The sequence below is a fragment of the Nymphaea colorata genome, chromosome 8 (genome assembly GCF_008831285.2).
Source record: "Nymphaea colorata isolate Beijing-Zhang1983 chromosome 8, ASM883128v2, whole genome shotgun sequence".
Classification (NCBI taxonomy): Eukaryota; Viridiplantae; Streptophyta; class Magnoliopsida; order Nymphaeales; family Nymphaeaceae; genus Nymphaea; species Nymphaea colorata.
This window is the reverse complement of record NC_045145.1, coordinates 24,032,076-24,059,390: the sequence shown is the minus strand read 5'-3', so window position 1 is coordinate 24,059,390 and position 27,315 is coordinate 24,032,076. Positions and strand designations below refer to the sequence as shown.

Genomic DNA, 27,315 nt, shown 5'->3' with positions numbered 1-27,315 from the left:
TCACAGCAAACAAGATAATTTTTTTGATGCGATCCTAATAACTTAAATGTTTTGTCCCTCACATATCGCCTTAATACATTTATCAACCCCCTTAACGCAATTATCCCCTTACCCTCTTACAGCTCTCAAACCCTCAACACCCCCTATTTGCTGGAAAGAGGGAAAAAAACGTATTCCCCAAGCTGCCAAAAATGGCAAAAGAGAAAGTGAAAGGGAGAGAAAACTTAAAACAGCACTAAGAATGAGGGAGAGAACAAGAGGGAACTCGGGAGAAATGAGGGAGAGCCCGAGAGAGTCATAAAGCAAATGAGGGAGAGATCGGGTCAGTGAGGCATTACGGCATTATTTGCTGTCCGTTTAGGGAGAGAATAAGAGGGAGCTCGGTAGAAAAGAGGGAAAAGAGGGAGAGCCCGAGAGGAAAGCACCCGCAGACGCCGCCCAAAGGCAAGCACCCGCCATCGCCTGCCTGGTGGTTGCCGTCCACCGGTCGTTCACCGCGGCCGCCGCCATCTCCGCCACCGGTCGTCCATCGCCGCCGCCGCCGTCATCGCCACCGGTCGTCGAAGCTTTTCAGTTTTCAAAAGAAACAGAGGCCATTCCTGCTCGATCAAGTTCCTTGCCATCTCTTTAGGTGCACAACAATCGAAAGCATAGACTCACGGCCAACTGCAGCAACTGGCGCCATCGTTGAAGAAGATTGTGTGAGCCATAAGATGGTGTGGAAGCACAGGTCCAGCTCCAGCCTCCACAAAACATAAGGCGCCCAAATTCGGCCGCCCAAATTCACCCGAAAGTTCGAAACCGAATGGCGAAAGTAAAACTGCCGAAGGGGGAAGCCGTGAAGGCGAAGGGGCGAACCGGCGAGTGAAGGGCAAGGCTGCAGGCCCACAACCGCGCAGTGGTGAGGCGTTTTTTCTCTTGCAATTTTTAGGGTTTTCTTCTTCTTCCCGTCGGCGAGCGTTTTACCCTCTGTCGATAAAGGAGATCGCCTTGCTAATCTCTGGCAAATCTTTTCTTTATTTTGCTTTTTTCATCTCTGTCGATAAAGGAGAGCGTGAGGAGCAGGTTGGTTTTCATCTCTGGCAAATCTTTTCTTTATTTTACTTTTTTCTTGGGTTATTTTTTCCGTTAGGGCGTCAACTTTTTAAGGGGACCTCTCTGACGGATTTTCTAGGATTTATTTTTCCTAAATGACCTGCCGATGTCGAGGTTTTCTTTTATTGAATGTGAATATTGTAATTGGTTGGTTGTGGATTAGGGTCTTGTTTCCTTCGTTTGGCTGCGATCTTGTTCTTTAATTGGCATTTTGTTTTTTCTTTTCTTGGGGAGAACTACAAGCCTTATCGGTTCATGAGTTCAGGCATCTCTTTTGGATACGTGTACGTGGCTGCATACTTGACTCCCAGGATGTTGATGTGTGTTCGTTTTTTTTACTATCGGTTTTCATAGAAGCACCTATCTAGTTCAGAATCCCAGTTTTATTTAATTCTCTTGGATTTTGGGGCTCTTTTTCCTTTTAGCATTGGGCCTTCTGATTAACTCGCATGAGAACTAATATGATTTAACTCTTTTTCCTGTACGAGCACAAGAACTAAGAACCATGGAGAATGTTCCGTGACTTGTCCTGAAACCGTCGTCTAACCTCTTCAAGAACAACTCCAATGCTTGTCATCTCTCCCTTTTTTTTTGCTTTAGTTCCAACAACATGTACTAGTGCCCCATAGCACTGTCCAGAAGGGAAGGTGACGCTGCCTTCGTTGTTGAAGAAGATGGTATGAGGCAGAAAGTAACCGCGCTGCTCGCATGGGAAAAGCCTGCCGACCCAGTTCTTCATCATTACCCTCGATCGGCTGTCAACGCTTGCCACTCGCAGGAGGCCAGTGCAGCTTCGCCTTTCAATTCCTGGAATCACCAGTCGGATGATTAAATTACGAGAAGGGCAGGAGCTCAATTTTTGAGGTACCCTACTATTCCATCGATCGGGTCCGTTCTCTAATTCAACTTCATCAACCTTCTTATCAATTATATTTAAGACTTTTTAGATTGGAATTTAAAAAACAAACCAGTATATACATATATATATATAGCTACATTAGCAACGGTGTATGAAGTCAGAATGGTCTATGGTGCTTAACATCAGGTAACATCCAGCTGCTTTCAAGAACGATTCAGTAGTCAAATATTAAAAATCTCTTCAGCTTCTTTGATCGACAAAAAAAGTCCACTTTGCCTCCACGTTTTTGGGCCTAAATGCCCTTACATAGAGTAAAAGTGGATCCATGGATCTGAATCCAAACGAAACAATAATTTTCTGAAAAGAACGTGAAAATAAATTTATCGCATTTTTAAACTATTTTTTCATGTCTTTTTGTGATTCTTTTCATTTTTTGTCTTTTATATTAGTGTCATCAGGGATTCAATTTTAAACTTAAAGTAAATTATTTTCATTATTTTTATCATCATTAAAACTCTCTTTCTGTGACTTTCATCTATTTTTTTTATGTCTTTTCATTAGTTGGTCATTTATTTTATTTTTACTTAATGTTTAAAAAACATTTCATTTTTCTAAGTTTACTGTAATTTCCTAGAGATTTTTCAAGAAAAACAATTTTACTGAAAAATGATAAAAAAAACTTGACAATGGCAGGCCCCACCCATTCCATATGTGCATCAACTTAAAAAAGGTATCTCCCATGGTATTTGGACTATAAGCATGGCAGGCTCCAGCTGGTTTGATGGGGCTGGATTAATTTTTTGTATTATTTTTATTTATTAATAATATATATATTATTATTAAAAATATATTTTATATTTAAAAACATTGATTTTATATTACTTTTTTATTTAAATTGGACTGGGCCCAAACTCAAGTTTTAAGCATCCGGTAGAGCCCAGGCTTGGGTTTTGGGCATTAGGCCGGGTCATGCCCAAGCTCTAGGTTTGGACGCCAACTGCGGCTCCACTCTTATTAGGCCGAGCCGTCAGATGTCCAAGCCCGCGGGCAGGGCGGTGGGCACCAGCGCCAGCGCCAGCGCCAGCTTCTTCTTCATTCTTGAAGGGCACCATCGGCACCATCGCCAGCTTCTTCTTCATTCTTGAAGGGCACCTGTGCCAGCTTCTTCTTCATTCTTGAAGGGCACCATCGCCAACTTCTTCTTCATTCTTGAAGGGCACCTGTGCCAGCTTCTTCTTCATTCTTGAAGGGCACCAGCGCTTCTTCTTGATGTCCAAGCCCAGTGCTTGAAAGCTATCGGCTGGTTAGCAAGGGCAGCACTAGTGATGGGACCACGAATTTATCTGGGCATCAGCCGGCAGGGTGGTGGGCACCAGCACCAGCTTCTTCTTCATTCTTGAAGGGCACCGTGCCAGGTGCTTCTTCCTTCTTCTTCATTCTTAATGATTTTAGGGTTTTTATTTATTTTCCCTGCCCTTCTTCATGATTTTGGGTTTTTTATTTATGTCTCAGGGTGTAATGTCTGCGCACATGTTTTCTTTTCTTTTCAATAGAAAGAATTTTAGGGACGTTATAGAAGGAGAAAGAGAGAGAGATTCAAGGGTGTGCATATCCTCTTGATGGCATTGGTGCGGAACAATTCTTAGACACTCAAGAACTTGTGCATGGCTGGGAGATGCGAACCAAGTTGAAAATCCCATTGGACTTTGGTTTTTCCTTCAAAGCGATGCGAGCCTCTGCGCCCTACCCTTACCATTGCCCCAATTTCTTGTAGTGATGGTGTGTGTGAATTATCTTGTTGGTCTATAGATAAAGAGAACCCATGAATGTTGTTGCAGGAGTGAGCTGCTTCAACAGCGCCTCTCCTAAGGAGTTTGGTGTGAATGTAACAACCGACGTTCATTTGGGAATCCTAACAAGCACAAATTTGGTGTAGGCCAGTTACCATTATGATGAAATAGGGCCCATGTCCAACCACATGCGATGCCACCAAGCCAACCAGCATTCTGCTTTTTCATTTAGGATCTTTAACTTTCTTATTTTGAATGCGTCGAGTCATCACCAAGCCAACCGGCATTCCCCATTTTCTTTTATATCGAGTTGGTGCACATAAGATTCTTGAAAATAGCTTACCAATAATAGTGTGAATAGTTGTCGGCTTGACCAATGGGCCAAAGGTCTCGGTGTAATCGACCCCTTCCTCCTGGCTACATCCTTTAGCAAGTAGGCAAGCTTTGTATCTTGCCATAGGTTTATCAGAATTGCATTTCATGCAAAAAACATGCTTGATCCAATAAGATTATGACCATCATGACTGGAACCAACTCAAATGTTGTTTTGTTTTTGTGAAGAGAGCTACTTGCTTCTTTCATGGCTTGCTCCCATTTAACATCGGGCATGTTGAGCTTCAAGGTAGTGAGACGGATCTTGATCATGCACCAAGGCCATGTAAGTTCTAGGCATGTGATACTTGAATTTGGACTGCAGTCACGTAAGTTTTGGGATGTGAGTGCCATCCGTTGAACGTGTAATTATGGGATCTGTGCTTTCAGTTGGAAGATCAACAACGATATTTGTTTTTGGAGATTAATCAACTTACTCTTCATCGACTTCTTCTTCATCACCTTCTTCAATATTAGAGACCTTTGATACGACTAATTTGATTGGCCAAGCTTGAATTGTCTGTCCTTTCATTTGTTTCTTTCTCTTGCCTATGAGTCATATTTGTAAACTCCTTGGGTATGAAAACGATCATTAATGTTGATTTGGAACCTTGTGTACATTGAGCTGTTGTGATGACATTTTTTTTTTTAAAATTGAGTTTTCATGTATTTAGCAACTTCAGCTTCATTGGTGGGATTTTGAATATTAGCGAAGAAAAAGCCTTTCCAAGGAACTAAACATGATGTGACATAAGTACCTCTTAGAAAAGGGTTCATACTTCATAGTATATATAGCCTTTATGAAGAGCTTCATAACCGATGGTTCACAGAGTTGGGGTATAGGCTCAAACTTGTTTTTGTGATAAGGCACAAGTAGAGATACTGTATCATTGTGGGTTCTTGCTGTCAGCCCAAGCCATTGGCAAAGCCACCCAAAGGCGATTGGGAAATGAAGTCCCGATGACCCTAAAGCTGTTGGGAAAAATGCCAACGGCATTTGATTTCCCAACAGTTAAAACCGTTGGCAACAAACACTGTCGTGGTTGCACACACACATATGTAACTCAACATGATATACGTGGACAACAGGCTACACATGTCATATCTTGTCACCGGTTGATTAGCATAAGTCTAGTAAGTTGCTCGATGTGAAACCATCGTACAATAATTACTTTAGAACAATTGTAAGCTTAGTTGTATGACTTCATTATTATTGAATTCTTTTTGTTATAGTCTTTGATTCAAAAAATACAAGTTCTTTTTGTTCTGTTATAGATTTCTAAATTTTGAGATTGCCTTGCAACTGAAATAAGTTTCCTGAAGGAATACTAATAAACAGGTAGTAATTTTCTTCCTACTCAGTTTGTTAGTTCAGTTCTTGAAGGTATTTCTGCGAGGCCTTCTTACTCAATAGGGTTGATAGTAGAGACTTCTCCTAAACTCGTCATATCACACATACATATTTAAATAACTTGTCATAAAACACATGCATATAACGGTTTTGAAATCTAAGAATTTGTTCGACAGAATTGATTAGGCGAGTTCTTTAAAAAAAGAAAATCATCTTTCCTAATAGCTGAATGTTTCCCATACCACATATATATTCAAATACTGTCATGAAATTGTAAATTTTCTGAATATTATGATCACCTTATGAATTTTTCAGAAACCTTCCAGACATGCCTAGTCTATTATAATGATGATGTAATGCATTGCATCGTTCTCAACATGACGCTCTCATAAACAATATGTTGTCAACTCTGTGTACCCCTATTCTTATACCTAGAAATTTACATAACTATTTGTATACATCATACATATTTTATATACACATAAGGTCAACAAAACGTACATGGATTACATGCTACACCTTTGACTGAACATCCCATATTTTATGCACACATGTTGGCTTTTTGTAGCTTTGGTGATCAATTTTGTCCATAGATTGGAGATTGGACATCTTCAAAATTCCCATAGAAACTTATCTCTTTTCCATTTCATGCATGCATCAGCATTTCTTGGAGAACTTTTCATTTTCAGGCCTATCATTCACCCACAATTTAGAGAAAAAACGATTTTTTTTATTTTATTTTTTAAGGGCCATACTATTCAAGACAACCGCTCATTAAGGGCCTGAGGTCAATTTAATTTAAATAATATAAAATGTTTGTTTTAATTTTTCTTTCAATATTTCTGTATCACTTTAATACATTTTTACCATTTTAGCTAGCATATTTTGAACATTTTTCATTGAAAAAGGGACCTTTGAAAATTGCAGAAAGTATTTTGGACATTTTTCATGGAAAAAAGGACCTTTGAAAATTGCAGAAAGTAGTTTATACTTATCCATGAGTTTCGTACAGTACCAAGCAGAGCTTGATGGAGTTGCATGCATCAGGTGGTGCACACAACAAATATGCACTGAAAGAAGATAAAGAAGAGGAGTTTTAAGCATTTTAGAATATTTCTTTATAAAATCAGTCTTTTTCAACTTTTTAAGTTTTTCATAACCCCTTTTATCCTCGTTCTAAAAGGCTCCCTGCCCCTTTAATCAGGGGCATTTTTGGTCACTATACATCCCCATGCACAACTTTTTTGTGCACAAGGGTGTATAAGTAACCAGTTTTGGCAGAGCTACATATTGTATATAGTTTGGTGTGGGCTAGTGCCCACACCAGCTAGTTAAAAATCTAAGTGTGGCCTCATTATGATGAAACTGGGCCCTTGTCCAACCACATGCGACGCCAACAAGCCATCAAGCTTTCTCCTTTTTCATTTGGAAGAAATGCAAAAATTAAAAAGATTTGAATTTGCTTATTTTGAATACGTCATACCCTCACCATGCTCCTCATTCTCCCTTTTTTTCCCTTTCTTATTCTCTTCCCCGTGCTTGTTTTGCCAAGAAATGGGGCCACCGGCCGAAAGCAAAAGCGTAGGTAGAGCACCTTCACTAATGGGTTCAGAAAGCCGCGCCAACTATTCAGTCCAGGATTCGGAAGGTGCCCAGACTGAGGGAGCAAATGAGGACACTGGATCTATTGGTGGTCCTAATTGTTCACAGGTATTGGTTCAGGTGGTTAACCGGTCTAAAGTCCCCCCAGGGGATACCGAACATGTATTCGTTCAGGTGGGTGACCAGTCTCAAGTCCCCCTTGAATCTATTGGTGATCCTAATTGTTTACGGAGGGTAATGCTTCTGATGCGACGACTGGGCAATCGTCGGATGCAACTCCAGCTGGGAGATGAGTTGTGGAATACTACTTGCAAGCCACTGACACACTTCATCATACAAGCGGGAATTACTTTCTTGATGTTTATTTTTCGCGAAGCCTGCTTTGGAGGAAAACCACATTCTAACTGGGTTTACATGAGCCTGATGCTCATCCAAATGGTGGTTGCATTTTCTCTAAGCCATTCCCTTATTGCACTTGTCTACTCAACCATCATGTCAAGCAAACAACTCTGCTGGCTTGTGCTCTTCTCTCTCATTTGGCTAATGGTGGGCATAATTGTTGGAGTAATCACATCCACCATCCTCACGGCAGGCATCACTGGCATAAACTAGGTTTCTCTTTGTCTCTCTCATTATTTCTCTTTTGTATTACATCTGCCTGCAACATTATGAATATTGAGCACTAGATTGTTAATTTCTACTACCATCATGGTCATACTGTAACAAAGTACAACATTGTCACAAATATCATTTTTGCTTATTAAACAACGAGTTTTTTCTTGACTATGATATGGCAAAGTTAACTTTCGTGAAAATGTATTGGAAAAGTTTTGGAAATCTTATAAAAGTTTAAAAAAGAAAAGATTCCAGAAAAATAACATTTGAAAAATGTGAAAATGAAAATCTTGTAACAAATCCATTTTATTTTTATTTTTCTGGTAACAAATGTGAAAATGAAAATCTGGTAACAAATCCAATGGCGATTTGTTACCAAAAATAACATTTGTTACCAGAAAAATAAAAATAAAATGGATTTGTTACCAGATTTTCATTTTCACATTTTTCAAATGTTATTTTTCAGGAATCTTTTCTTTTTAAACTTTTATAAGATTTCCAAAACTTTTCCAATACATTTTCACGAAAGTTAACTTTGCCCTATCATAGTCAAGAAAAAACTCGTTGTTTAATAAGCAAAAATGATATTTGTGACAATGTTGTACTTTCTTACAGTATGACCATGATGGTAGTAGAAATTAACAATCTAGTGCTCAATATTCATAATGTTGCAGGCAGATGTAATACAAAAGAGAAATAATGAGAGAGACAAAGAGAAACCTAGTTTATGCCTGTCATGCCAGGTATGTTGTTGTCATGAGGATGGTGGATGTGATTACTCCAACAATTATGCCCACCATTAGCCAAATGAGAGAGAAGAGCACAAGCCAGCAGAGTTGTTTGCTTGACATGATGGTTGAGTAGACAAGTGCAATAAGGGAATGGCTTAGAGAAAATGCAACCACCATTTGGATGAGCATCAGGCTCATGTAAACCCAGTTAGAATGTGGTTTTCCTCCAAAGCAAGCTTCGCGAAAAATAAACATCAAGAAAGTAATTCCCGCTTGTATGATGAAGTGTGCCAGTGGCTTGCAAGTAGTATTCCACAACTCATCTCCCAGCTGAAGTTGCATCCGACGATTGCCCAGCCGTCGCATCAGAAGCATTACCCTCCGTAAACAATTAGGATCACCAATGGATTCAAGGGGGACTTGAGACTGGTCACCCACCTGAACGAATACATGTTCGGTATCCCCTGGGGGGACTTTAGACTGGTTAACCACCTGAACCAATACCTGTGAACAATTAGGACCACCAATAGATCCAGTCTCCCCATTTGCTCCCTCAGTCTGGCCACCTTCCGAATCCTGGACTGAAAGTTAGTTGGCGTGGCTTTCTGAACCCATTAGTGAAGGTGCTCTACCTACGCTTTTGCTTTCGGCCGGTGGCCCCATTTCTTGGCAAAACAAGCACGGGGAAGAGAATAAGAAGGGAAAAAAGGGAGAATGAGGAGCATGGTGAGGGTATGACGTATTCAAAATAAGCAAATTCAAATCTTTTTAATTTTTGTATTTCTTCCAAATGAAAAAGGAGAAAGTTGGATGGCTTGGTGGCGTCGCATGTGGTTGGACAAGGGCCCAGTTTCATCATAATGAGGCCACACTTAGATTTTTAACTAGCTGGTGTGGGCACTGGCCCACACCAAACTATATACAATATGTAGCTCTGCCAAAACTGGTTACTTATGCACCCTTGTGCACAAAAAAGTTGTGCATGGGGATGTATAGTGACCAAAAATGCCCCTGATTAAAGGGGCAGGGAGCCTTTTAGAACGAGGATAAAAGGGGTTATGAAAATCTTAAAAAGTTGAAAAAGTCTGATTTTATAAAGAAATATTCTAAAATGCTTAAAACTCCTCTTCTTTTTCTTCTTTCAAAGCTCTGCTTGGTACTGTATGAAACTCATGGATAAGTATAAACTACTTTCTGCAATTTTCAAATGTCCCTTTTTCAATGAAAAATGTTCAAAACAAAATATGCTAGCTAAAATGGTAAAAATGTATTAAAGTGATACAGAAATATTGAAAGAAAAATTAAAACAAACATTTTATATTATTTAAGTTAAATTGATGAGTTGGCATGGGCAATGACCCACCCCAGCAAACGAGTGCCGCTACTTAATATAGTTGAAGGCTGAAATTTCTATGGCTTAGAGGCATTAATACATCAAACGTTAACTTTTTATGGGTGGCCCATATATTAAAAAATAAATGGGGATCAAGTCAACTCAAATTACACTTGATTTTCAAATAAATTTCAATTTTAATATTTCAACTATGTCAAGTAAATAAGATTTAAATCAATGAACTGAATTTGGCATCAATTTCGAAAAAAAATCTAATTTCAATTTTATCCAAGATTTCCTAAAATTCCCTTCATTTCTCTTCTCTTTCTTATACTCATTTTCTCTCTCTTTCTCTTATGTTTTTCTTACTTTCTCTATGTATGAGCTGTGTTTCTCTTACCTGGTCACGCTCTTTCGCTCTCTTTGGTCTTCCTCATCTCTACTATGTTTCACCTTCTCCTTCTTTTTCTTTTTCTTTTTTATCGCTCCATTCACGCTTGTAAAATTAAAACCTGTGCAAAGGAATAAAAGAAGGGGAAGGGTGACTCACAAAAAGCGAGTATGAGATGGGACAGAAAGAGGGGATAAAAACATCTCTTTTTGTCGCCTCTCGCACTCGCTTTTTGTGAATCCACCCTTCTTGCTCTTCTCTTCCCTTACACGGCTTGTTTTGATTTTACAACCTTGAAGAGAAAGACACCAATAGTGTTTTATTAATTTAATCTTATCAATATGATTATAAGGGTAGATTGATACAAAATATATATTGGGTTGGTTAATTTTTGGGTTTTCATAAAGTTTTTATAATAAGCAAAAATGAATGTCTATATATATATATATATATATATATATATATATATATATAGCCGCCGCCATTAATGATGGGCAAAGGGAGCAAAGGAGGGAGCCTGCCGGGCCTGATGCCTGGCTCTGGGATCTGCGTGGTCAGCAGCTCGAATCCGTGGACCAGCGGGTGCCGTCGGCCTTTTGACCGTGCGTAGCTCGATCAAGTTCATAAACGTGAGTACATGACTGTCAGCCATTGAAAGACGGAAAAAAGAGAAATTCGAACGCTACCAGCTTAACTTTCACAGCGAACAAACATTTCCATCCTTTTCTTGAATGTAGAAGGCGTGCTTGAAACTGGTTTTTGTTTCATGCAACTCTATGCTCCATTGTTTGCACATGTTCTGGTTAGTCTCTTACGCATGCCAGAAGAATCGTGTGCGTGCAATGAAGCGATGTATAGTTCTCCACGAGCAGACAAGATGAATCAAGTTACAATTGTTGATATCCTCTTACAACGAAGACTCTGGAACAGGTGAACTCAGAACCGCGATATCTGCAGGTTCAGTTACAATTCTTCTTACTTCTTATGAACTATGATGTGTTATATGTTTATAATGTTTTCCAATCAATTTGTCTGTTTGTCTAATATTTATTTTTCTGTTTAGATAACTTCTTGTCATTTATGCATGTGGTATCCAACACCCCACGTGTGTGAAAGGCCTTGTTTTCGCAAGATGGCTTGAAAAGTTCATTTTCATATGCGATTCTTGCATTCTTGTTTGTGAATTCAATTAGGCATTAACTTTTCAAGAGCTCGAGTACATTAGCTAGCAATTTCTTTTCCTTAGTTTCCTTATGTTTCTTCTTTGATAGTAAGGTAGTGTATCATATGTTTTTTTATGACATATATTCGTGATTTGCATCACCTTTAGGGGTCATGAAGTATGAATCCATAATGTACATCATACAATAAAAAACAGGTGATAAGTTCTCTATGATTTCTATTCTCTCCAAGAAAAATGGGTCAGCTGATAAGTTGTCAAACGTAGGAGGTATCTTGGCAATTGAAAATTTGATAGTTACCTCATGAAAAAAAAATTCTAGCTCAACCACTGCTGGTTGTTGTTATCCATATAAAGTCAGATATAGTAAAGAATATCAAATCATGCAGAGAAATTTTCAAGTCACTGCCTAACATTTATTGAATTTACAAAGGATTGTATGACATTTATATAGGTGCGGAGCCAGGATTTTGTTCAGGGGCGGGCCAAACCATCCACGGGTCGGGCCAAGAGGAGCGACGGTAGGGCCAAGAGGAGCGACGGGTCGGGCCAAACTAAAAAAAATTGATTTTTTACATATAAAAAAAAAATTTCTAGGCTCACCCGGGCCATGGCCCGGGCGGCCCCCCCTTCCCTCCGCCCCTGTTTATAACATCATGGATAACCACCTGAATTCAGAAGCTGATTTCCAGCATGTACCTCCTAGGTGAAAGAAACATGTTGATATGAAGGCCAAAACATGTCCCGACGAAGAAGAAATCTCCTAAAACTAGAAAAATTTCAGAAACACAATTTCAGGGGACGTGATGCCCGGCATGCGAAGGGAAGGTGATTGTTTAATGTTTCTTAGGTTTAATCACCAAGTTGCTCGCTGTGAACAATGAAACTAAACAAGAAATATTTCATGACTAACAAAAGAAATATGTCCCATATTTTTATGCCTAATCTAAATCCCTTAAAAAAAATAATAATATGTCTAGATCAAGAAAAAGTTAAGAACAAACTGAAACACTTAATAAAGGAAATATAAGTCTAAAAATATCCACTATGGTGAGGAGAATTATGAAAACACATGGCCTCAAATGCAAGCGTCTGCCAGTACTAATTACTTGTGAACCAAAAAATAAAGGTAATTTTATTTCCTTTTCTAAGTACATTTGTATTGATGTGCTTCCCTTTTTGTTGATTTAAGTGGTGTATCATCCCATTTGGTTTTAGTCTAAACATGTAACTTTCTTATTTTCACTATTTGCCAGTGAAATTGAATTGGTAAGAAATATGCAACAATTTGGGTAGGTAACACTGTAAAGAAAGGTAGTACTTTCACCACTCACAACAAGGATTTCCTTTTATCATCTTCCCCTTTTTTGTGTTTCAAGCATTCTAACTCTTGTCAATCTTATTCTGCTTTGTAAAGGAGGGAAAAAGATCTTATCCAACCGTTTGTTATTAAATAATCAAAATTTGGCACTCACTCACATTAATCATGAAAGATTTGTAAAACAAATTAAAAAGGCATAATATCAAGTATTATGGTAAGTGAAGATGACACAATCTAGAGGTTACTAAAGACGGACAGAAATCTTTCTTTATTTAAAAAAAATAAATAAAAGGGTTTTACTTTCATACCCCCCCAACTAATTTGTTATTTTTAAATGTTTCTTTCCTAAAATATCATGTACCATGTATTATAAATTGCCTATTGCTTCACTTTGATGGCCATCCAAAAACAAGTTTCTCAATTGCATATAGGATACTCAACGCCACAAAGTTGAGTTTCAGAACTTAATCTGTGCCTCTTCTTGTCTTCAGTGTTATCTTCTTTGTTTAGCCATAGTTTGCTGAGTGAAGGCAGGAGACCAAGGGTGGGTGGTTTGTCTCACAGTTGGGCGGTAGGATGAAATACTCATTCTTCTGCTCACCAGAAGGGCACGAAACAAACTCTCAAAAACCATCATGGCTAGTGACTTGCAACTTGTCTCATTCTTTTCTCATTTCTAGTCTTTAGTTTTGTATCTTGATCTATATGGCAGTTGGCTCAATCTCCAAAGTAACAAACTAATGCCACTATAGGTTTTGAAAGTTGCATTGTTTTATTACTCGATCAACTGAAAATAATTTTTAAGTGTCCTTGGATAGAAAATTAAGTTAAAAAGGAAAGCATGGCTGGGTTTAAATTTATATAAAAAGAGGTTCTTCCACGAGTCTAAAACACTGTTGGTATCTTTTTGTTCAAGGTTGTAAAATTAAAATGAGTTGTGTAAGGAAAGAGAGGAACAAGAAGGGTTACTCACAACAGAGCGATAAAAAGGAAAAAGAAAAATAAAAAGGAAAAAGAAAAAGAAGAAGAAGAAGGAGAAAGCGAAACATGGTAGAGATGAGCAAGACCAAAGAGAGGGAAGAGCGTGACAAGGCAGGAGAAATACAGCCCACACATGGGTCGGAGCGTATGGAGAGAGAGAAAGTAAGAAAACATAAAAGAAAGATGGAGAAAATGTTGAGAAGAAAGAGAGGAGAAATGAAGGGCATTTTAGAAAATCTTGGATAAAATTGAAAACTCTTTCGTCAGTTTCGTTGTGAAATTGTTTGGATTTGTGGAAATTGCTGCAAAATTCAGTTGGTCGATGTAAATTCTTTTTTCTTGACATAGTTGAAATATTAAAATTGAAATTTATTTGAAAACCAAGTGTAATTTGAAATGACTGGATCCCCATTTAAATTTTAATATGTGGGCCACCCATAAAAAGTTAAGGTTTAACTATATACAGTAACAGTACTTGTTGGCTGGGGTTGGCCACTGCCCGCACCAGCTCATCCAAAAATGCATTGTAGTGTCTCAACATCACATTGCCATAATTCTAAAGTTATATGCAGTGCCCACATCAAATTTGTGTCACCAATTCAGCTAAAAAATGCTGGCTCCGCTATTCACAATATATATATGGGTTGGTGTGACAATATCTCGACACTAATAAAAATGTGACTCTAAAGTATGCTGGAAATTGTTCTTTGCTGTTTTTGCTGATCTTCTGAAAGCTTTTCTGTAATAGAGGAAGATACGTTTCTTAACGAGGGACGGAAGGAAGATTTTGGAATCAGATCGAGCACCTGGCTTTTCCTTTCAATCTTGCCAAAGAAAGAGAGCTTTTTGCCTAAAAAGAATTTGACTAATTCGGTCGTTTCTTTTTAGGCAAAAGCTCTCTTTCTTTGGCAAGATTTGGAAGGAAAAGGCAGGTGCTCGATCTGATTCCAAAATCTTCCTTCTGTCCCTCATTCATTACGCGCAAGCAAGAAACGTATCTTCCTCTATTAGAGAAAAGCTTTCAGAAGATCAGCAAAAACAGCAAAGAACAATTTCCAGCATAGTTCACGGAACAACAAACACCATTTCCAATCGAAACAGAGTGTTGATACTGAGGAAATGACAAAATGGAACCAAGGGATCAAATCCATAAACATCACCTCAACTTCCAATACCCAGATGCTCCTGTTCAATGAAGAAATGGTATGACCATAGTATGCAGGGTTTAGTAGCCATTATGTTTTGTTGTAGCCATGTAGCCTTTCATATGCTGTCAGTTGAAAGCAGAACTTAATAAATTTGTTTTTTTTAAGCATAATAGTATTATAAATATATAAAATCAGCAATTGAAAATTGGGCAGGGATAAAGAGCTTCATCCGGTTGGTGAAAAGAGTATCTCTTTGGAACAGAAATCAAAATTAGGGATGTCAATGGATCGGATTTGAAGAGGGTACCTAATGTTTTAAATACTAAAATGACAACAGAAATGTGATTAAAAAACCTAGTGAGAGAATAAGCTGCACTGAGAGAACAGTTGTAGATTCCACATGTGCCCAGTGTGATTAAAAAAGCACTGGGCAGATGCCGAATCTACAACTGTTCTCTCAGTGCAATTTAATCCCTCAATAGGTTTTTTAAAGGCATTTCTGTTGTCATTCTAGTATTTTCAAAAATTTTGTCAGCAAAATGTGTGTGCATTTAAAGAGGCAAATTCTTGTCTTCAAAAACTATTGTCTTCAGCATTATCTTCTTGTTTATCCATAATTTGTTGAGTGAAGGCGGGAGACCGAGGGTGGGGTCTTTGTCTCACAGCTTGGCGGTAGGAGAGACATACTCTCAAAAAAATATGACTTCCGCTTGTCTCATTTCTGGTCTTTCCTTTTGCATCTTGATAAATATGGCAGCTGGCTCCATCCTGAAAGTAACAAATTAAAGCCAGTACAGGTTTTGAAAGTTCTATCACCTCAAAATAATATTTACGTGTCCTCGATAGAAAATTAAGTTAGAAAGGAAAGTATTTCTGGGTGTACATAAGGTTCTTCTACTCGCTAGTCAGATAAGTCGGATAGCCATATTGACAGACTACCAATTTCATTTCTCGCAACCACCAAAGCAGGGCCATCGATCGCAGTGCGAGCTATTGATATCTTTTTATGTAGGTGCATGTGCATTTAATTTCTTATGTTTAAAGATCCAAGATTTTATTACCTCCTTAAATGCCCTAAAATGGGTGGGTTTAATGATATCTTATTTTCGATTGTTTTTAAGCTAAATTTTAATAATCTAAAGATGTTAATATGCATATAATAAGAAAAGGTGAATTTCTTATACTTTGTAAAATTAATTGTAAATATATAGTTATTGTAATAAAAGAACATTATTAGATAACTATGATTTTTACATGCTCGTATATGAAACGAAAGGCAGTGGCATTGAAATGTATGTTTCGATAAAAGTCAAGTCTTAAAAGAGGAAATGTAATGCATGATAATTTTGTGATGTTTATTTCTTGAGAGAGCAAATGACATGCAAATTTTTTTCTTATTCCCTTTTCTTGTGCTGAAGATGAAACCTTTGTTATTTTTCCAAAAATAAAAGTGAAAAGTGATGTATCTTTATTAGTTGCAACTTTATTAGTGTCACGATATTGTTATCCCAACCTAGAGGTGTGCTTCGAAGTGAGTAGCATAACTGGTCGAGCTGGCAAGCTAGTGAAAGTCCAATGGACAGTTTGATTATTGTGGGTACTACTCTTCTGTTAGTTGATGAGTGTTCCACAAGTCCACCCAAGTCCCCAAGAAGCCTAGGACCTGACAAGTGGGAAAAAAAAGAGGGTGCTTCAACCCTTCTTTGGGCCGCAGTTTCCCAACCTAGAGATGAAAGGTAGAAATTTTTATGGCTTAGAGGCACTAATACATCAATTTCTGACTTTTAATGGGCAACCCATATACAAAAATTTAACTAGCCAGAATTTATCCAAATTATACTTGCTCTTCAAATATATCAAAGATTTCCTAAAACACCATTGATATCTTTCTCTTTCTCTTCAAGGTTGTATTATACTTCCTCCACTCCCTTTTTTGTGAGTCATTCTTCTTGTTCCTCTCTTCCCTTACACAGCTTCTCGTTTTAATTTTACATCCTCGAAGAGAAAGACAGAAAGAGAAGAAAAAGAAGGAGAAGGCCAAACATGGTAAAGATCAAGGAAGACCAAAGGGAGGGAAGAGTGTAAAAGTCAGGAGAAAGACAGCTCAAACATGGGTTGGAGTGTATGAGGAGAGAGAAAGTGAGATAAACAGAAGAAGAAGAGAGAAATGTTGAGAAGAAAGTGAGGAGAAATGAAAGGCATTTTAAGAAATCTTGGATAAATTTGAAATTGGATGTCTGGAAATTGCTGCAAAATTCAGTTCATTGATTTAAATTTTATTTAATTTACATAGTTGAAATATCAAAATTCAAATTTATTTGAAAAACAAGCGTAATTTGAGATGACTTGATCCCCATTTAATTGTTAATATATGGGTCACCCATAAAAAGTTAGTGTTTGATATATTAATGCCTCTAAGCCATAGAAATTTCAGCCTTCAACTATATATGGGTTGGGGTAACAATATCTGGACACTAATAAAAATGTGACTCACTGAGAACAGAGTATATATATATACATATATATATATAAATGTGACTCACTGAGAGCAGAGTATATGTATATATATTCAACATCTAATCCATCCTTACATCCAAAATTATTGGACCCGACCTAACTCTTGACATAGCCTGACATTGCAAAAGGTGGAGGAATGAATTTAACCGACAGTGTCACTAAGCAATATTAAATGTTTGGATCAAAATAATGATTTATTAAGTCACCTGATAGTCACAGTGGACATGAGTTCTATAGTTCAGAATCGGTAATTTAGAAAAGATAACTGCCTTTATAAGAAGTGATTTCCTTATAATTACATGGGAGCACCATATCTCTGTCATATCAGTAGATACCCAAGATGGCAAAACTTTTGTTTAAAAAAAAAAAATAGCAGCAGGCAGGTGGCACTAAAGAGAACCTTGGTACTGTCCTCTGATGGATTATATTTCAGCTACCCAGAAACCAAATTGAACTTCAGCAAAATTACGTGGATTTTGAAGAAGATAACCATTAGGAAGGCCCTTACATGGTGACATGGATACCCAAGAAAAAGGAAAAACAAAAATGGAAAAGCATGGTAATCTGTATCGTCAAAATTTCAAGCCTATGTGTTTTATATGAGATGTTTAATTGTGTCAGTTTCCGTAACACCACCAATTATGACCCACATGCAATGGACCAGCTGATTGATAATTTCTGCTATTATCATGGTCATACTGCAACAAAATACAAACCATTGTCGCAATATCATTTTTGCATATTAAACAACAAGGTTTTTCTCGATTATATTATGACAAAGTTACTTTTCTTGAAAAATATTGGAAAAGTCTAAGCAATGTTTATAAAAGTTAAACAAAGAAAAGATCCTAAAACAATAACATGTGAAAATAAAAATTCGGTAACTAATAAATGTAGAAAACACAAAAAATATAAAAAAAAAACATGAAAAGAGCACACAAAACACCTTTTTTGGTTTTTTCAGCTGACCTATTTTTAATGTTTTTTTTCAAATAAAACGAATTTTCTATAACAATGATACAAACAACTGATCCAATGGAGTGCAGTTTTGACGAACTACTGGACTGTCTCCTTGGAGCTTGCTGAGGTTGAAACGAAGGAGCAACCTCTACATATATCGGCCTTATAAGGCAATTTTTGTGCGCCACTAAACCTTTTTAAATTTCCAAGAAGAGGAGGAAAGTCAGAATTTTTTTTCATTCTTATAAGCACTCACCTATCTATGCCGCTGTTCCCAAGATTCTTTTTAGTGGAAAGAAACCGTAACATAAAATTTATGTCAGTTTAATCTTCTTATGCTTCTACTCCTTTAGCGTCATTTATATATAAAGGCTGTAAATATTCCCATCAAAAGAAAATGCCCAGCCATTGCCCTTCATATACTCAAGAAACAAGCATATCATTACACAAGACCACGCTTTCCACCGCAGGGCTTTTGCGGAAATGACTGCAGCTCAGGTGGGGCTTGGCGGAGACCACCGCCACTGGCAACCAGTGGCAGTGGTCTCAGCCAAACTATATATATATATATATATATATATATTGAATAGTAAGGTGATGTAGCAGCTGTTAGGTGCACATCCCTGTGCATGCACAGAAGAAAATGCCTCTGATAAAGTGAAAAAGTGAGATTTTCAAAAGCATACACAAGTAGGATTACAAAAAATGTTAAAAGTTTTAAAATGAGCATGTCTTTTTAAAAATTTCTAAAATACTCAAGTTCTTTCTTTTTTCTTTAAATATATATTTGTTGTGTGCATACCCCTGTACACGCAAGTTGATCTCTTGTAGCAGTAGCCAATCCAAGAATCCTGGCCAAAGGGCAGTGACTGCTTAAATCTTAAAGTTTAAGAGCACCCTTATTTATAAATGTTATGGGGATATCAACATATAAAGAAGTGAATTTGTGTGGATTGATGTGAGTGATTGCTTACTGTGTTCTAGATTTATGATTTTTTTTTTTACAATCAATATTTAGAAAAGCACTTAGAAAATCGGATCCCATATTGGGTAGGTTTATGATTTATCATTTGGACGATCAACACATAGAAAAGCACTTAGAGAAAATTTGATCGCATTTTGGGATACATGAGTTTGGACACTAATATTCAGATCCGACCAATTACTGTCTTCTTTGTGAGGTGCTGGTATATTTTTCTTCATTTTACACTTCTGAATATTATGACAATCTTACCCCGACAAGGTTTTCTCTGTCATTTTCAAAAAGCTATAAGTAAGCCAATTTTTATCTCATCAAACTGCCCCTCGGTTGCATGTTATTAAGTTAATGAGGCCATTATGACACGAATAAATAAACTTTGTTTCGAAGACACATTCATCTAATCCCGTTTTATGAAAACTTAGTTTTATTATGAACATTGTTTTTTTAATGAGTTCTGAAAACTTGGTTTATTTGTTATTATTAAATAACCTAAAAAAGATACGGGTTTTTACTCTATCTTGTAAAACCCGGTTTATCAAAATTGGATTTTCCTTAAACCCAATTATGATGAACTCAAACATTTCAAAAACCTAGTTTTGAAGTATGCCATGGTCAAATTTGGAACAAAATCAATCGACTGTCCGGCCCCAAGAAAAAATATATATATTTGGTACTACTCAAAGTGTCTCAACCCCAAAATTATTTATTCTCTCTTACTCTAACAGTTCTCGAACCCTGGATCTTGCTTTATACGCAAGACCAGGTGAGAAGCACTAAGAAGGAAAAACAACCGGATTTTGTTTTATGGATATTATTATCCGATCGACTTTTCTGTTCCGTGGAAAACATGAGAGAGGGTTCAGGTTTTGGTTCATGGACATTTGTATCTATCCGCTCCACTTTCACTGTTCCAGGCGAAATAAAGTGGAGAGAGAGACATCGGATAACAGAAGAAAGCGCGAGAAAAAGAAGGAAGGAGAAGGCAAGGAATAAGCAGGAGGGCCGGGAACCCGTATAGGGGGGACCTGGGCGTGCCGCACAATGACCCTGGACGGTTCGTGAGCATCTGGATAGGATCCGTCGCCTTCTCCGTCATCACCTGGTTCCGCCCCTACCTCTGGCAACTCTCCAACTCCTACAAGTGAGTCTCGAAACATTGAAACTGACACGCTTCGATTTTTTTTGTTTTTCAATTTTGGAGTATTACTTCCTTTCTGTGGGTTGTCTTGGTGTTCTCTTCTCTGTCTTCTGTTGTTATTATTCATTTGCCCTGTTTCTTCTGTTTGCTTGAGTGGTTGACTCTCCTTTCGTCCGGATGAGGTGAGACAACTTTTGGTTTTGACGTTCTGAGATTATGGTATTGCAGTTTTTTATTCTTTTTCGGAGAATTTTTCTGGTAAGCAAACTTTGTAAAATGATAGTGTTACAGTTCCTGACTTTTCTTTTCTGGGTAAAATGGATTATTATCTTCTATTTGGATGTTCTTAGAACATTCTTGCTAGTGGGTTTTCTACTTTTTTCATTTGATTTTGATCTTCATGGTCTGCATTGTATGTTTGTAACTGATGGACTGACTGGAAACAAGGTGATCCGGTTCTAGGATGTAGTGAGCCCTGACTTTGGGAAAAAAAGGACCCTCTAGGCTGCTGCTTGAATTGCACGGCCCTGCTAGGATTGCGTAGCAGTATGACTCATGTGGAAGAATTTTCGTCATTCTTCTGCTATCATGCTTTTCTTCACATTTTTTCCTCCTTCAGCTTCCTAATTGGCATGACGTTTTATGATTATGCTGTTTCAATTTTGTTATTTTTGAGTGGGGTATGAGACGAGAAGCTTATATGGCCAAACTTTATTTGCTATGAACTTTTCCTTGGCTAATGTCTATCTTTTCTTGTGGAACACTAGCTTGAATAAGTTTTTTTTTTTTTTTTCATTGCAGTCTTCTTTGTTTGTCCTTTTTGGTACTCTTAATATACAGGAGTGGCCTGTATTTGGCACATGTAAGTCACCATAAATAAACTATATTGGTGTCATTTAGAGGATTTTATCAATAGTGGCAATACATGTTTGGCTTGCTTTGGTTACTTATTGATTTTGGTCTTTTTCTTGGTTCTTCTATATTTACTTACTGCGGTGAATCATGGAACTTGGGTCTTCCTAGGATGTTGGGCGGAAAGTGCATGTGTATTTTCAGTTGAGATTATTTTTGAAGAATCCCATAAGCAGATGAAGGATTGTTTCATCTGCTCCTTTGTGGAGTCTATCCATCTTGAGGAAATGTGACAGTGAACTTAGGATGTAGTAAAACAAGGGTTGGTTCTTTATTAGTGTTTTCAACAGGATCCTAGATAACATTCTTGAGTTCCAGGTGGGAATGAGTGTCAAGAATATTTTTTCTTCCCAAATGTGTCTTGGATGTGCTGGTGAAAGGGTTTGTCAGTTGCCTTTTTAGGTTGGAGACTTGGAGGGTAGTTTCCCAGCTCAGGCTTTCATCTATTTTTGCTACAATATTATAACCTTTTTTTATTTTCTAGGCTCTGCATGAAATTAGAATAATGGTGGGCGTAATATGTGCTCAGGATAGTGCTCAAACTTTGGAAACATTAATGTCCTGCTAATGGGTTGAAGCAGCAAGTTCTCTGAAGATGTATACCGTTTTGGCTCTCTATTTGCTTGATTGAGCTTGACTTCAATGGCCATCTCCAAATCAGGATTTTTTCCTACTGTCTGACATATACAAGCAGTTTCTCCAAATTTATAAACAATTGAGCTTGACATATTGACCTTTTCCAAATTGAGGTTTTTCCTACTTGCTGAATATGTGACCAGGCTCTCCAATTTATGAATAGCTTGGTTATTACAAATTTGACGTTGAAATAATTGGAAGAGTGGAGTAATTTGAAGCAGATTCTGTTAAACAATCTGGTCACTCTTCAGCTGTGTTGCATGACTTGATCTGAAGATACCCTTCATTGAGCCAGGGAAGTAATTGTAAAACAATGTTGAAGTTGTCGGTTCTTTCTAGTTTCTAGTTTCTACAGCCAATTTGTTGTTCTAACTTGGCCTGTCTGTGGATGTATTAAAACAGTTTTAGAACTGTTCTCCATGCTGTTATTGATGTGCTTACTATCTCCATGTTTTTCAGTTGGCATGATCGAGCTATGCTATATGAACAATATCATTGGAAGAAAGCGATGAAAAAGGGGCAACTATACAGCTTCCAAGTGAGTGTACTCCTCCAGAATTTGGTCTCGTTTACAATGCATATCTTACCACTGTTGCGGAAGCATTGCCTAAGTTTAAGAACTTCCATAATGATGCTGTATTTTTTTTTTCTGTTTTTTAAGCCTCCTTTCCTTTTCTTTTTGTGTGGCATAGAAGTTTGCATATAAAGAAACATTTCACCGTAAAAAACCAGCACAGATATTTTCACAAATGTTTAAGATAATACATGAGATATCTTTTTTTTGTACGTTTAGTTGCTTTTTGTTCAGCATTGTGTATAAATAATTCAAGATGAGCATGTGTCAGCTGAAAAGTTGGTCCAGCCACTAGGTGGCCCCTTCGTCCAACTATTTTCTCCAGTTCAGATGGTTAAACACAAACTTCTTATGAGCCTTTTAACTTCCCTGTTAGTATCGAGCTTCAATGCAAGTAAGGTTTCGGCAAAGCATATATAATCTTTCTCAAGGGTTGGATCCATTGTTCTAAAAATTTGTGATTCTTCATATATTTATTTTTTATCCTGTTCTCTAGGTGCTGTCTTTTATCCCATCATCTTGCTTCAAGCGGAGTAATCAGTGACACTCATTGACACCTAGGCGCCAAGCCTTTAAAAGGCCTAACTGGTCCTAGTCAAAGATTCAAAAAAGTCGAAAGGAAAAGAATATAAAAGATAAAGTGACTTTAAAAGCGCAAAAATTTTAATATTGCCCACATGCTTTAGATTAAAATCACTTGATATGTCTAGTTGTATATGATTTTTTTCTATAAAAACCTAATGAAGAAAAAGACAAATGATTGGATGTTATTCACTTTGTGGTGAGTGGTCACACGTACACATAGGCTTCTCAGATCAGGGGAGCTTAGGCAGGTCAAGATGTCACTCTGGGTTACTTAGACATAAAAGTAGTGGTATTGCTAAATTGAAAACTTTATATATTACATATGCTTATTTTCTCGATACTTTTTTTGGTCAAGCCACATCTGCCCAGCTATCAAACTGAACTGAGTGAACTTAGTTGTAACTGAGCAATTGTGGGGTGACCTTCAGATGATGGCATTAACAGCTGAGTTTTCTCAAACAAGTATTTTAGATTTTGATAATTAAGACTTATAATCACATATTTCTGTTTGAACAGGTTGCTTAAAGGCATGGTTTCTCTTGATGGCACAAACAGATATTGTTCGACAATCCTGAATCCCAGTGGACATTTACATGATATTATGTTCTCTTGAACTCTTTGAGTTTTTCCTTGCTTGTTGGACCTAATCTTTTGGATGCTGCTGCTTTGGTACCTTTCTCCTTTTTGATGATAATGTGTCACAGAAACTACTCTACTCTGTTTGATATCTTTGTTGAATAGAAGAAATATCTAGCTTGCCAACAAATCATGGATTTTCAGTGTTAGTCACAAGTATTTTTTCGTTTAGCAACATTAAAGTCTATTAACTCGTAGTTTGGGAGTTCTGTCTTGAAGACTTGTTCATTTCACCCAAGGATCGGGAAGGAAACTTTCTCCCTAGAACCCCATAGATTCTGTTACGGGCCTACCTCCGCGCGGCCAGGGTAGTGACCGCATCCGGGCCGCCTTCGGCAGCGGGGTCCCACCAGATTCTCAATGGGATGTTGAATCGCCGCTTCCCCTCATGCAACTAGAAATGCTTGTAAAGAGGATAGGTGAGATAATATGGGCCACATATCAGCTAGCCCTGGTTGTTCTTGTCCCACCTTTTGTGTTCTTGTTGAAATGAATGAACTTTCCCATCAGCTATGCATTGTTCTTGTGAATATACTGTAAACAAAAGAAGACCAAAATAAACTTGCTTGTTCAAAAGAATGAACATCCTGAGTGGCATATAGCAAATGGATCTTGCAGGAAAGACAGGGTTGCACTTACATGTCACCACTTTCTTTCTGCAGGGACGCTTATTCGGGTACACCCATGACTGGTCGGAGGAAGGTATGCCCTGTCAATTATTTCAATGGATCTATCAGTATTCTTTATTTATTCTGGGTCTGAATCGAAAAGTATGTAGCTAGGCGTGTAGTATGGTTTCCTCTCTTGCTAGAGGCATCTATGCAAGTACCAAGATGAGTTCCACACTCTCCATTTTCTCTTTTCTTCTTTATGATATCAAATAATGAACATGTCAACAGTGTCAATGCTCTCGCTAGCGCAGTGTCGTGAAACCTATAATTTCCTGAGGTAAACCAAGCTAATTATTACCCGGCTCATGATTTGGAGGCACAAAATGGGTTAGAGCGCTAGATTGTTGTCGAATAAAATCTGATTAACCGGGCCATTTTTGTTGTCAACATAAAAATATGTATATCAGGCATGTTTAGGATACATTTAGGATAACAAAACAGATAAATTTGTATTTAGTTCCTTCAACCAAGTGTTCTATCCAAGAGTTGCACCTCGAACATGAATACAATATAGTTCCTGACTTAACCCGTTTCCAACATAATTTCGTCGCTTGCATTTGGTGTAACCACAATCCATCTTGGTCAGGCAACACCATGAGGTAATCTCATCAACTTTCCATGAGCCTCATAAATAGAACCATGCCAAGCTGTTGTTTTGGTGCAGTGACGACCCGAAACTGCTTACCCAAACAATGCGGACCAAAGGACGTGCTTATTGTTTTAGTTTATTATTCTAGTTTATGGATGTCAATGAATCCGATATATTTTTCTCTAAGATAGTTATGCTCATTATTTTAATTTATTATTATAAGTTAGGAATATTGATTAATTCGAATCGAATATACTCTTAAACCTTAAACGAATATAGTTACCCTCAGCTTGCATGGCAAGTTTGTGCGCAGCCTGTGCCCACCAACTATTTGTTTCTATACCACCGATACACATCATTGATCCATGCCAGGGTATATTTCAAAAATAGAATCATGTTAAACCATTTTTCCTGGTTCTGGGGTGACTGGAAACTTTGCGGCGCAGTGACCTGAAAAAAAGCAAGGGACATGCCCCTTATCCTGGTCCTTTGTCAAGTATATTGGCTTTAATGGATCCGATTTCCAGGGCCTACTCCTTAGTGCACCGATCCCTGGTTAGGGCTGGTCCTCACCTAAAACATCTGTACCAAGTCCATGCACACATGGTTGTTACTGGTCAGCACAGGAGCACCACACTGCTAACCAAGCTGCTCGCACTTAGCTGCATGGCGGGATGCGCCTCAGCCTATGCCAATCAACTCTTTGTTTCTGTACCCTGCAAGGATGCCTTTCTATATACAACAGTTATTCGTGCCATGGCAAAGTCCAACCTCCCTGAGGATGCCCTTCATTCCTACTCCCTCATGCTCGGCTCTGGATTGGCACCCTCCTCTTTCACTTTGACGGCCTCCATCAAGGCTTGTGCAGATCTGGCCATGCTTTTCATTGGTCGGGCTGTTCATTCTCATGCTGTGACATGGGGTTTTAGATGAGATAGGTTTGTTCAGGCTGCTTTGGTTGCAATTTATGGTAAATGCGGTGATCTTACAACAGCGAGACAAGTGTTTGATGAAATGCCTGAGAAAAGTGTGATTGCTTGGAATGCGATGATTGCTGGATATGAGCAAAACGGGCTTGCTGCAGAGGCTGTTGTCATCTACGATAACATGGAACAAGCCAGAGTGGAGCCCGACGCAGCCACCACGGTTAGTGTGCTCTCTGCATGCTCTCAACTGGGTGCTTTGGATCTGGGGGAGCGGTTGCATGATCTCATCTTGAAGAAGGGAATTGCGATCAGCCTGACCCTGGGCACTGCCTTGATTGACATGTATGCACGGTGTGGCCGTGTTGACAAGGCACGGGCAGTGTTTGATAAAATGCAGCAAAAAAATGTGGTTGCCTGGACGGCCATGATTGCAGGGTATGGAATGCATGGCTTTGGACTGGAAGCTGTACAAGTGTTCAACGAGATGAGGATTTCAGAAACAAAGCCAAATGATGTCACATTCATTGCTGTGTTGTCTGCGTGTGCCCATGCGGGGTTGGTAAGCCATGGCCTGCATGCATTTAAATGCATGCAAAAGGATTACCACTTGAAACCAAGAGCTGAGCATCAGGTTTGCATGGTTGATATGCTTGGCCGAGCTGGGCATCTGGAAGAAGCAGTACAGTTCATTAATACGGACATACAAGGTGAAGTGCCAGCCGCAGTGTGGACAGCAATGCTTGGTGCATGCAAGATGCACAACAAGCTTGAACTAGGTGAAGAAGTTGCTGAGCATCTTCTCCAGGCAGAGCCCAACAATTCTGGACATTATGTGCTGCTATCCAACTTGTATGCGGCAGCAGGAAGAACGGACAAGGTGGAGATTGTGAGAAGTATGATGAAAAGCAGAGGACTGAAGAAGCAACCAGGATACAGCTTAATTGAAATTGGCAACCAAGCGCATGTGTTCTGCATTGGAGACAAAATACACCCAGAAACCATGGAGATACATGCAGAAATGGAGGTGTTGATGTGGAAGTTGAGAGAAGTAGGTTATATACCGTAAACAGATTCAGTCTTGCATGAATTGGAGGAAGAAGAAAGGGAAGTTGCAGTAAAGTTTCACAGTGAGAAGCTGGCTGTCGTATACGGATTGATGAAAACCAGCCATGGAAAACCAATTAGGATACTTAAGAACCTCAGAATGTGCTCAGATTGTCATACAGCCATGAAGTTTGTATCGGTGATATCTGAAAGAGAAATAACTATAAGAGATAAGCACAGGTTCCATCATTTCAAGCAAGGACTATGTTCATGTAGAGACTATTGGTGAAACTGTTCACTAGAAACAGAAGTGAATCCGTGTTGAGATTGAAATCATCTTAAGATTTCCAGCAACTCAATATAGCCGGTTTTTCAA

General features: G+C 38.2%; 1 protein-coding gene across 1 annotated transcript; it reads left to right on the top strand.

The window, feature by feature from the left end:
• Positions 1–284: 284 nt before the first annotated feature.
• Positions 285–27,315, top strand: LOC116258600 (pentatricopeptide repeat-containing protein At2g33760-like). The gene is given in 4 exon segments (XM_050079120.1): positions 285–901; positions 20,143–20,369; positions 22,374–22,452; positions 24,372–27,315. A coding segment is annotated over 1 exon segment (1,749 nt). The 5' UTR covers positions 285–901; positions 20,143–20,369; positions 22,374–22,452; positions 24,372–25,479; the 3' UTR covers positions 27,229–27,315.